This window comes from Hemitrygon akajei, chromosome 12 (genome assembly GCF_048418815.1).
Source record: "Hemitrygon akajei chromosome 12, sHemAka1.3, whole genome shotgun sequence".
Lineage (NCBI taxonomy): Eukaryota > Metazoa > Chordata > Chondrichthyes > Myliobatiformes > Dasyatidae > Hemitrygon > Hemitrygon akajei.
The window spans coordinates 50704928-50717583 of NC_133135.1; the positions used below are offsets into that span (position 1 = coordinate 50704928).

Genomic DNA, 12656 nt, shown 5'->3' on the forward strand with positions numbered 1-12656 from the left:
TACCCATGCTTTTAGATTTAGTACTGACGATGTATATTATCTGTATGTTTGCATTAATCTTATTTTTGTGCCCCTTTATCAATAAATACTTTTAAAAATAGTACCATCAGACTTCAACGGACCTCTCTATCTTTGCTGGTAAGTGACCCAGTTATGGGGTACGTAACAAAGGATTATGATGAATTAACAGCTGTGCAGGAATGAAACCAGTGCAGAGTTTAGAGTTATGGATTTCTTCAGCAAGAAGTTAACCAAGCGATAATCCACCCTGCAATACTTCACCATCAGAAACAACTTCCTTTGCCAATGGCACTTAATGTATCTTGAGTGTATCTACCAGGTTCAAAGTGCCCACCGTGGGAGCACTGTACTAGGAAAGGGCAGGCGAACTAGTGAAGGAGAAATTAGTGGTTTCCATTACTTTCAGTTAGCCTAATCTGCTCTCTTCCACATTGACGTATTAAACAATATCAGTCATAGAGAGGGACAACAAGGAGAGTGGCCTTTTGGTGGTCGGTAATAGGGCCAGACTAACCCTCAAGAGCCTGATCATAATCCACTGTCTGAGGTCCAGTGACTATGTTTCCAAATTTTGTGTTTTCACTCTGAAATTATGAATTAGATGAACAGCTTTAGTTTCAATCTGAAATCAAGCCTTAAGTATGTAAGCATGTGCCTGGAGCACAGAGAAGCACAACAGGAGGCTCATGTGAACTTCCTGCCTTTTAAGCTCAGACAACACACTCTAATTTCTCCCAGTGGATTAAAGACAGGAGCAAAGCAGAAAATCATGGATCCATGACTGCAGGGATATTCTTCTCAGTCAGCAAGACAACTTTACAGAAATAAAAGTAATAGTTTACCTGGGCCTCCTCTGGTTTTAGTCACTGGGGGAGAGGAAGGTGGGAGTGATCAGGCTTCAGTACAGCTGTTGTAAACTGCAGATTGGATAGTATCAGGTCTTAACAACCTGACAATTATGTAACGAAGAGGCTGCGTGCAGATGGCCAAAAAATTGCAGGAAACATTACAATTATATTGATTGCTGGCACAAATGTGTTGGGAGAGCAGTATGAGGTGTCCTATCCATTATTCTGAATACCCCCTGGATCCAACCAAAGCAAGCCTGCTCCTAATATGGGGGTAGTGTTAAAAGCAGGTGTTGTATTTTCCCACATTTAAAGACCTTCAGCATTGGTTTATTATAAACTTGTAAAGTCCTTTCTTCCAAATAATAAATCAATGGCAATCAATAATTTAACATGTTTTTGTGTTCATTTACAATTTCAATGCATATGCAGCTTGAACCTCAATTCAGAGAACAACATGACATCTGTGTGAATCTCCCTGGTATGAACCTCTGATTTACAAGATAGTTTAATGTTATAACAAAAGTGAAACTGCTTGCACATTTTAACAGTTTTTACATTAAATGATCTTTTTATTGGACATATCCAATATACATTTTTCCAACTGAATCGTCCAGAATTTAAATTTACATTTTACGCAGTATAATCTTTCACATAAAGAATAAAGGCAGTGCTCTAGTAATAGTAATTTCACTTGGAAAGAGTAAAGGATTCAGAATGAACTCTGGCCATTTTCTCTAGAATGCTGGGGCAATCAGACGTTTTGCATAATAGTTCTGTATTCCCTCTGGTGATCAACAAGCTTCAGGAAGACTTTATATTTGTTGTCATAATACCTACAAAAATGTAGTAAAACTATTTTAATAATAAAAAATAGCATCCTTAAAGTGATTCTGGTTGTTTTGGTCTGATTGTTTCATTTAGAAAAATTTGCCGATGTGATTTAAATGATATTTCATTACAGAAATGTGTTTCTCTATCTGATGATTGGGCATATTTATAGCAGGCAAACAACAATACCAGACAAACTTTATTGGTCCTTAGGCTAAAACCCATTTCCCTTGAGATTTCCTCTGTGCAGCATAGATGAGCAGACACATGGGAATGATGCACAACATGCGTGCCTGCAGAAGTTTGGGCCCCAGATGTTTCCTGTGTTGTGTTTCAATGGTGGTTGAAAAACTGCCTTGTCCCAGCAGTTTTTTGTAGCGTTCAGTGGCTGTGTAACTTTTACTCAAACGCTTCAGGCTATTTGCAATTTTTATTGTGAAACCAACATAAAGAACACAAAACCAAAACTGTAAATGCACCTATTATCTATAAAAGGCATGAAAGATACATGAAAGTCATTTTGTGAAGAGTAAATAGCCAGTGGGCAGGAAATGAATTTCAACTGCAATCTAATAAAGGGGTTCATATTAGGTTGAAGTCTAATAAAGAGGTTCAATTTAGCAACAAAACTCAAATGATAACCAACCATCAAATGGATTATAATGCTGTATCAAAGGTCTAAAATCACTTTATTTTTCATTTATTGACATTATTGATTGTGCAATTTATATGATAGTTGGAAACTGAGAAACTTTAGGAGCAGTGTAATGAACTTTAAATTGCTAGCAGAAATTGCTTGAGAGATTAAATGGGTTTGTTTCCCTGATTTAATAAACTATGTTGTACCATTATGTAAAAAAGATCTGTGTGGTTTACATGTTTGTAAAAATGATACCAGTATGTGGAGTTTTATCATCTGCCAGGATATCCAGCACTGTACCAAGGACATCTGTTTCCCATTGTAAATTGTGTATATGTCTGGAGTGCAATTAAATATGTTTGATAATCTCACTTCAAAGGGCTTAGAAGTGTTGTGTTTTATACTTGATAGATTGTGAAGATGAAATTTGAAACAGAGCTGAAATTCCTTTGGTTTTATGTGATTGATCAGATGAAAACCTGTTTCACTACGTCAGATGTTATTGTGGCAGACAGACCAACTTTGCTTTCTACTGGGGAAGTTTGCTTACTTCCAAAGAAGAAGAAAAAGGTCTAAAGACCCTTGATATCAGAAATCTAATCACATTGTGTTGCAAGCAAAGATCAAGGGATTTTCTAAACAAAGGGGGAGCATGGAGAAAGTCAAGGTAAAAGTGATTAAATAACCATTTTAAAGAAGACAGGTAAGAAATAACTTGCATATGTCTAACTTCATCACATATGGCAACTTCCTCCTGAATGTGATTTGGCTGATCCATGTGATGGCTAAATTGACACTTGAAGAAAAATTATTTTTCTATTTCTCACTGCAGCAAGTTGCCAGCTCTTGTTTGATTTGCGGGCTCTTCATAGAAGTGGCAATGACAGCATTGACAGCAATTGGCTACATCCAGGTAGAAAAACGCAGTAATAGCATTTTTGTTACAGAGTCATAATGGCACAGAGGGAGAGCATTTGGTTGATTGAGTTTATACCAGCTCTTTGTAGTATCCTGGTGTGTGGGATGAACCTTAAGTAATTGTGGAAATAATATGTGAGGGTAACTTTACAGAGGATAAGAATTCAAAAAGATCCTCATAGTAAAAGAAATGGGATTTTCAAAGCTAATTGGGAAAGATCTTCATATGTGCAATCGTCTAAACCAAATCAGTATAAAAAGTCTTAATGACAGCTAATTTGATAACAATTGACATTCATTAATTTCTGGTTTAGAAAAATTGAAGTATTATATTGTTTGGATGTCTTGTGTAATGCTCATAGCAGAGCATCCTGAAGGGTTTTAATGACAATAACTCTTTTCAAAAGCTTACCATGTAATTACGTGCAGAAACAGAGGATGACCTCTTCATTCTTGTGTGTCCTAGAGCATCTCTACAAATTCCCTCGTAAAACTCAGCAAGTTTTACAAAGCTTTGCTTGATACCCATTCATTTTCCATAATTTGAAGCACTGCTCTTAGTAAGTATACATTCCTCTTGGTAATACACTTCTGAGGTTTTGTATTGTTAAAGTATTATTAATAATGTTAGTTTCCACCATCAAACCTTTATTTGCCTGAACCACTAATTGATCCTGTAATTAGACAACTATGGATCACATGCCAAGAGGCAAGCAATAATATGTATTGTTGATGTATATTTATTATCAACATGCTATTAATACTCGAAGCTGTACGGGATAGATCATATAGTTGGGACTTATGCAAGTGGAAACACATTATAGGGACAGTGTTAACTCTTCTGTATTGCCAGAGTTTTGATCATAACTTTCATCACTGCTACTTTATTATAATATTTCACAGTTCTTTTGGGTATATATTTTGTGTCTAATTTATCTTATTATTTGTACCATTATTTATTTTTTGGTCATTTAACCATCTCTTTATCCAATGAGAGTTTTCTGTTTTCATTTCCTGTCCCTGGGGATGAATATGTGCAAAAAACGGCACAGGATCTTCTGGTAAAAGAAATCCAAAACAGCAGATGCTAGGAACCTGAAATAAAAACAGATAATGCTGGCAACACCCAGCAGGTCAGACTGTATCTGTGGGAAGAGAAGCAAAATTACTACTTCAGATTGAAGTCCCTGTCAAAATCAGGAAAGAGAATAAACAAGTTAGTTGGTAAGTTTTACGTTAGAGAAAGGATGTGTGAAGGGAAGGGATTAATAGCTGAAAGGTTATAGCAGTGATAGAACATATGGTCAATAACCTGGTAAGACTGGAGGACTAATATTGTCCCTGATATTATTATCATAACCAATAACAAGAGGAAAGAGATGATGAGATCCAGGGCAATTTAGAATAATTTAGCAATTTAGGCTAAAGCTGAAATACTGTGTACTGTTCTGGTGCTACATTATGGGAAATACATAATTTCACTGGAGATCGTGCATTGGAACTGGAAATTCATCAGCATTTCGCCAAGGATGAGTGCTTCGGTTATAAGAGAAACTAGATGGACTGGGCTCTTTTCCTTTAAATGAAAAAGAATGAAGGGAATTTCTGATTAGGAACTACAACATTATGAAAAACTAACCTTTTAGCAGATCTTCAAAACCAGAAGGCAAAGATCTATGGTACAAGGAGGAAGATTTATAGAGGACTTGAGGAAGATTGTTTTCTCTCAGAGGGTGACTAAAATCCAGAATGCACCACTTGAAAGGGTGATGGAGGTAGGTACAGTCACAACATTTAAGTATATCGATGAGCACATGACAAACCATGGCATGGTGGATGACTAACCAAGTGCTAGGAAATGGAATTAGTTACAGACACACACAATGACTATATAGACAACAGTGGCTGAAGGATCTGCTTCACTGCTGTATTTCTCAACGCAAAGGTGATGTTCTTGTGATCTGACAAACTGACTTCGGTCTAGCAGAGACCAAACTTTAGCTCAGAAGTACCTCCCTCAGGACCATTACCTCATCACTGAACATCAAGCGATGTTGTCTCAGACATTCACAGACCCTATTTCTTCAGAGAATATTCCCTCCAACAGCCTTCAGCTTTACAATCTTTCAACCCAATGCAGCCAATTTCTACATTCTGTCCAAGATTAAAATTAAGAACTATTTGGGCAAACACATTGTTTCAACTGCTCTTTTCCTACAAAACTTATTTCTTCCTATATTGATTCCTTCCATTCTTCTCTGGTCCAATCCCTTCCCAAACACTAGTGACACCACTGATGCCAGTCACCACTCTGACTCCAATTGGCTGGTCTCAAAATCTCACCTTTATCATGGATGTACAATCTCTTCAAACTGATCTTTGTCTTGCAGAGGTCTCTGCTTCTTCCTTGAACAGAGTACCCAACCAGTCCTTCCCTAATAAATGCATTTGCTAGACTAATCTGATTTTCTGTCAGTACCTCCAGTTGAACTCTGTCTTTTTGTATGTTTGCCCCGAGCTGTCAGTCTGTGGTTTTGTATTGCCATGTGCTCCTGCTCCACTCCGGCTCCTGTATTACTGAGTACTCCGTCTCTCACCTGTTTCTCATTATTACCTGTATTGCTGCCACCTGTGTCTCATTGTGCTCCACCTATCATCTGCCTCTCTGTTTATTGCTCAGTGTGTTTCAGTCCTGTGTTTTCACCTGTTTGTTGCCAGATTGCGCCAGTGAATTTTCCTGAGCCCTTCTAGCATTTGTATCTGTACTCTGTCTGTCTGAATATCGACTCTGCCTGTTTCCTGATTTTGGTTTTTGGATTTCCCTGGATGTTTTGATCTCTACCTGAACTTTGATGCTGACTTTGTTTGCACCTTGGGATTTGTTACTCAATTAATATCACTGTGTGCCCAGTACTGGGTCTGTGAGTGGATCCCTGCTCCAGTGTCCTGACATTTTCACATTGAACAACTTCTCCTCCACTCACACTCACTTGATTAAAAATGCAGTGTATTTCAACGTTATATTAACCTTTTTGTGAGGTATGTGAAATTTGAAAATTTCATTACTTTTGCTACCAATCTCCACCCTGGTCTCATCTTCACATGATCCATCTCTGACATTTCCTCTCCCTTTCTGGATCTCTCTCTATCACATATGATAGGTGAGTGATAAATGTTCATTACAAGCCCAGAGGTTCTTGCTATACTTCAAACAGCCACCCTGTAAGGACTCCATTCAATTGTTCTGGTACCTCTGAGATGTATTTCCTTCTCCCTTAACTGTGACTGCCATTAACCGAGGAACCACACCTCTGTTCTCACCTCCTTCTCCTACAGCACAGACAGTTTTCTAGGTCATTACTCTCCATCTTTCAACCTTCACGATTTCTACTGCCTTCAATGAGATTCTCACATAAGACATATTTTCCCCTACCCTCACCTTTCACTGTTCTGATGGGACCTTTCCTTTCCTGATTCCTTGGTCCATTCTTCCATTTCCAGCTTCTCATGGCACCTGCCCTTTCATCTCCTCCCTTCACATTACCTAGGGACCTAATCAATCCCCACAGATGAAGCTCTTCATTGTAATGAATCCTAACCAACGTGGCATCCTGTGCTGCTCTAATGAAGCTAAATACAAGTTCAATCTTACAAATTCCATTTAGCAACATTGCAACCTTTGGGACTCAATATAAAATCAGAAATTTGAGGTAATATACTATTTCCCTTAGTATCAGAACAGTTATTCTGGTACTTTTGCTTTTTTATTAGTATTAGAACAGGACAGTTCTGCTGTAGGTTATCTGTCCATAATACTTACTCAGTTTTTCTCTCTCTGCGCTGACACTCTTTGTTTTGCTGTATACTTCCTACAGCTCTTACTTGAATTTTACTGCTTTTATATGTTCCTATTTTCTCAGTGATATATCAAGCCAGTTGCTCCATTAACATCATCACACAATCCGAGTGTTGCCAAATAACAGATATTTCCTTTGCTCTATATATCCCTCCCGCTTAAAAGATCATTTGATATGCCCCCGTTAGTTTATATGTTACCCTCCCTGTTTCCTATCATCTGGCTCTGAACCTGTTTATAAGCAGTTCTGCCATCTCTGTAATGAAACTGATGACTGTGCCATAGAGCGTATCATGTATCAGGCATCAGCAAATGGGACTACTTGTTCTCTTGATTGGGAAATATTCACAAATGAGAGTAAAATGAAAAATAACTCAAAGAATGAAGATTTAAAACTTAATTACCTCTTTTGCTCCAGGTCTGGAAGAATTATTTTTCCAATTTTTCCCATTTTTTCCATAGCTTCCTGTTGAATACATTGGGAAAAAAAAGGTTTCTCATTATATGGAGATACAAAAGCTGCAGGTGTTGGAATCTGGAATGAAAAAACAAACTGCTGGAGGAACTCAGTGGGTCAGATATCATCTAAGGAGGGAAAGGGATGATTGATGCTTTAGGTCGGGACTGTGATGTGGGGTGTCAAGCTGAAACATCAACTATCCTCCTGCCTTGACAGATGCTGGAACAGAGAGGAGAGGGGGGAGGAGAGAGAGAGAGACAGAGAGAGAGAGAGCAATGTAGCTGAGGTCACTGGATTATCTGATTAATACATTGGGATGTGTGAAGTGTTGTGTATTGCACTGCTCTTGGCCCTAATACACTTCAGACTCCTCAAAAAGCACACCTTTTCTAGGACACTATCTACAAGCCTTCACGGTTAAAAGAAGTTCTAAGATCTTCCTTTTAAGTGAAGAATAAAACATTACCAATCCAAAATATTACCTTTGCCTCTCACTCCACAGAAGCTACCTGACCTAAGTATGCCAGCTTTTTTTGATTTTGCATTGTTATATATATTTCATAACATATAAGATGTATTAATGTTTGTTTAAAATGCAAAATAAATCTGAGTCATTTGTTTCTTTGGAGAACCACTTTTATTTCTTTATGACAAGAATTAAGTTTCCAAACCTTCCTATTATTAAATGTCACCGTTCACCATCTGAAGTCGTTGGCCACTACCATCAATCAATTGACATAGGACCTAATACAGTATAATGAGAAGACTGACATGAGCATTAGTAACTATTGTATCCTTTGTCATCTTATACTGTCTGATAGATTGGCATATAAATTTATTATAAATGTTGGATGAAAACCATTCACCATTAACCTATATGTTATTTGAATTAAAATACAGTCTATTTCCTTTCTGCTGATCATTATTTCTAAGATGCGTTTTTAATTAATGGTTTAGAAGTACACTGTTAGAGCACTTAGAGTATTGGGAGCATAGTGGAGAAAGATGACATTGTTTTAATTACTTGAGTTTGCAGTTGTCTTTATGTTGTATTTAAGAGTTTGTAGGTAGTGACCGTATTGGCAGTGGTTCTCAAGTTTCCCTTTCAATTATTTTGTGCTACAAGTCCAGGTGAAATGCTATCTGATAAAAATAATTATTCCAGGCTAAGACTCAACCAAGTTATTCTCTGTACTATGTTGCTGGTTTCTTCTTAATTAAACAATGCTTATATAGGTGTTTCATGCTGAGTAGACCTAGCCAAATTATGTTTCAATTCTAAGGGAGTACAGTGGATTTTAATTAATTGAGACACATCAGGACCAGTACATTTTGGTCCAATTAAGCAGCTGCCCCAATTAGCTGGAGTTTCAAGGGAATAGTTAATAACATATACAAAAAAAGACAAACTACTGTTTAACTGAGTAACAAATTAGGTATTTAAATGAAATATAGAACAAATTAAAACAATAACAAGACTACTACAATACTATAAAACTGTAGTTCCTAATGGTTATCGATGGAGGAATTCATCCAGTGTACATTGCCATGTTCTTTTGATTGACTGTAAATGAACAAAATCAGCGCAGCCACCTAGTGCAGATAATAGACTGCCTTCATATAATGCTTTTGATGATTGCATCCTCCAAATCTTAATTTTCATTTTAACATTCAAGATGATGGTCAATACCTTCAAATATTTCATAGTTCCTAACTTGCTGAAATAGTGAAATAATTTCATTTTCACCCTTGGCTATTTCTGGGATCTCCAAACCTAAATGCTTGAAATCACAATGAGCAAAGGAGTTCCAAATTGTCTTGCTCATGAACTTTCAGTACAAAAAACACTGCTTTTCAAACACAAAGACATGCAACTGATACTATTTAAAAACTGTTTGCTCAAAATACAGTTTAGTGATTAATGGCCACTCAAGTGCAGGGGACTGAAACTAGTTAAAAACTTCAGCAGCAGTGAAGGGAATCGTGGCTATTTTCCCAATTAGTTTTTGTTTTTTAAAGAGTTGTTCTAAATAAGTAGTGATTTGATTAACTGAGGGCCCAATTCACTGTAATTTTCTGGGCTTACTAAAACATGAGCAACCCTCTTTTCCTTTTGGGCAGTAAAGGAGAAGTGGCCTGAAAAATGAAAGTAACTTTACTGTATGTGGCCAGCAGTTATAAATTCCACATTAATAAAAAAAAGCATTCAACTGGCAGCTGTCCTCACTTCATACCATTTTCATCCATCTGTGAAACTCATTGGGACAACATTGGGACATAAAGGCACTATATCAACTGCTCTTGCAGTTAATTTGAAGGGGAATTTGTTGTAAGCAAGTACCAAATCGGAGAATTCGTAACAGCTTCAGAAATCTATAATGAGTGGTATAGCCAAAGTTAACACTGTATCCTAAAGTTTAAGCTTTTTACACATCTTTTTGCCAGTAGACTACAGAGCTCTGAGATTGTGAATCCTGAGATCAGGGAAAAGCCACAACTTTTTCATTTTTGTGATATTCTGCTGCGTCTTTCATCTTTGAGTCACATTGTCGAAACTCCTTAGAGACAAGGATAATCTTCTGATCCTGGCTCTTGATTTACACTACACATTCATACAGCAGGACAATCTACACAGTGGAACTCTTACCAGTGAGTTAGCACCTAAGGTGCGAATGCTAGATTGAATGATGGTGTGCCATCTTCAATGCTCTCCTATGCTGAGCTGCTGTTGGCTCACCATTGGTGAGTGCTTGGCTAACTAAAAAGCAAAAAGGGACAAGAGTAGAGGTTACAGTGAGTGACGGTGGTGGAGAGAAACAAATGAAAAGTGTGTGCTAATACCATCTGCTGAAACTTGTGAGTCAGAAGAGACTATTAAGATGAAAGGGTTGTAGGATGTGAGAAAGAATCAGGCCTGAACATATTTTCATTTGCAATGCCTCCTGAACAGTGACTGGATAACTCCTCCTACAATGGGCAGCATCATTCAGGACGAAGAGCCATTAAATCCAAGCTCATTCCCAGTCAAATTAATGCAATCGGTGCCAGTTAATGTCATGTTTTCTTTCAGGAGAGAGTTTAGTGTGCTAGTGAGGAACAGAGTAAAGTGCAGGGTATGCGTGACAAGTTGGTAATTGTGCAAATTGTAAGGTATGGTGTGGGATTTGGAGTAATGATAAGAGTGAGGTCTCAGTCTTGGTTGGTTGAGTGATGGAGCTACATTGTTCAGAATACTGCGTGAATTGGTGGGAAATGGCATTCGAAGGCTCACTGACAAGTGCATGTGAGATTATTAAACTTCACGCAGCTCTGCACTCAGGCCGCTGAGCGTTGCCTCATCATGTGCTCCTCAGTTCTACCATCCCTGTACTGTACCCTATACCCTACCCTGTACAGTTATACCATCCCTGTACTGTATCCTATACCCTACCCTGTACAGTTATACCATCCCTGTACTGTACCCTATACTCAGTTGTACCCTACCCTGTACCCTGTACAGTTATACCATCCCTGTACTGGTTCTCCCTGCATCCATACTCAGCTTAACAGGAGTTCTCATCTCCTTTCAATCTTGTTAGTAAAGACTTTGGAAACCATTTTGGAAAACTTGGGTACCCACCCTCACCATCTTCGACTATCTTCCAGGAAACTAATACCTGTGGAATGACTTGCTTCACAAGTTATGACCAAAACTCATTTCCTTAAAAGATTCAGACAAGATTTCAAGATTTAGTCATTGCTGGTTCACCTGAGCTGGTGGTAATGGACTCTATCAATACCTGCCCTAGGCAATAACCAGCACAGTTAGTACTGTCAGATTGCTGAAGCTATTCTAATGAGGCTGCAGACAAATTTGATCAGGCTGCAATGGAAGCATGTTCAATGTGTATCGTAATTCTAGCTTCTGTTTTCAATGCCATCCAATATGGCTTCAAATGCATCTCAATTTTTATTCACATTTTCTGAGCACTATATATTTTTTATATATTCGACAAGTCTCATAACTATCTCAAAGATATGATATTGTTGCATATTATTAAGTTTCAATTTGAAATGTTAGATTTTTTGATAGCCTTCTATGCTTGGTGTTAACATATCAGAGGATCTGTCCTGCAACCAGAACATAAATGTCATGGCAAAGAAGGCATGACAGCGCTTCTACTTTCTAAGAAGTTCACCTAGATTTGGTATGTCACCAAAAACTTTGACAGACTTCTATAGATGCAGAGTGGTGGGTACCTTAATTGGTTGCATCATAGCCTGATTGGGGCCACCAATCCTCAGCAAGAGAAAAAGTTACAGAAAGTGGTGGATACAGCCCAGTCCATCACAGACAAAGCTCTTCCCACCTCTGAGTACATTTACATGGAGTGCTGCCACAAGAACGCAACATCCTTCAGCAAAAGGCCCCCACCATCCAGGCCATGCCCTCTTCTCACTGTTACCATCAGGCTGGAGGTACAGAAGCCTGAGGTCCCACACCACAAAGTAAAGGAATAGTCATTACCCTACAATCATCTGACTCCTAAACCTGTATGGATAACTTCATTCACCAATACAACGAACTGATTCTACGTCCTATTGACTTACTTTCAAGGACTCTTTACAACTCATGCTCTCAGTATTATCTTATTGACACAGATTGTCTTCTTTTGCACCTTGGTGGTTTGTCAGTCTTTGTCTGTTTATGCATTTTTTTTACATTGATTCTATTTTTTTTTAGTTTCCTGTAAAGACCTGCAGGAGGATGAATCTCAATCTTGTATTTGGTGAAATGTACTGTATGTACTTGACAATTACTTCTTCCACTCAAGCAGTGTGTTCCAGATGCCAACCACCCTCTAGCTGAAAATTTTCACTTATGTAAAACTTGCCTTCTAGCTTTTGCTTCCACTCCTATGGGGGAAAGTTTGCTCTAATCTACTCTGCCCCTCGTAATTTTCTATACGGCTTTCAGGACCCCTCTCAGGTTCCTACCCTGGATTCCAAGGAAAACAAACACATCCCATTCTATCCTCCTAAGTTAAACACCCATTCCATGTAACATCCCTCTTCCATTGTGGCAACCAGGACTGTACAAGG

At 38.1% G+C, this 12656-nt stretch overlaps 1 protein-coding gene across 3 annotated transcripts in view; it reads right to left on the reverse strand.

The window, feature by feature from the left end:
• Positions 1-1394: 1394 nt before the first annotated feature.
• fggy (FGGY carbohydrate kinase domain containing) overlaps positions 1395-12656 on the reverse strand; it is a 311433-nt gene continuing 300171 nt past the window's right edge. For 2 of the 3 annotated variants that reach the window (XM_073063082.1, XM_073063081.1), the window contains 2 exons: positions 7519-7580; positions 1395-1705 (listed from right to left, as the gene is read on the reverse strand). In XM_073063082.1, the coding sequence (XP_072919183.1) occupies positions 1624-1705; positions 7519-7580 (144 nt within the window). In that variant the 3' untranslated portion in view covers positions 1395-1623. Of the gene's footprint in view, positions 1706-7518; positions 7581-10221; positions 10333-12656 lie in introns of all 3 variants that reach the window. The other variant, XR_012101045.1, reaches the window with a different exon arrangement.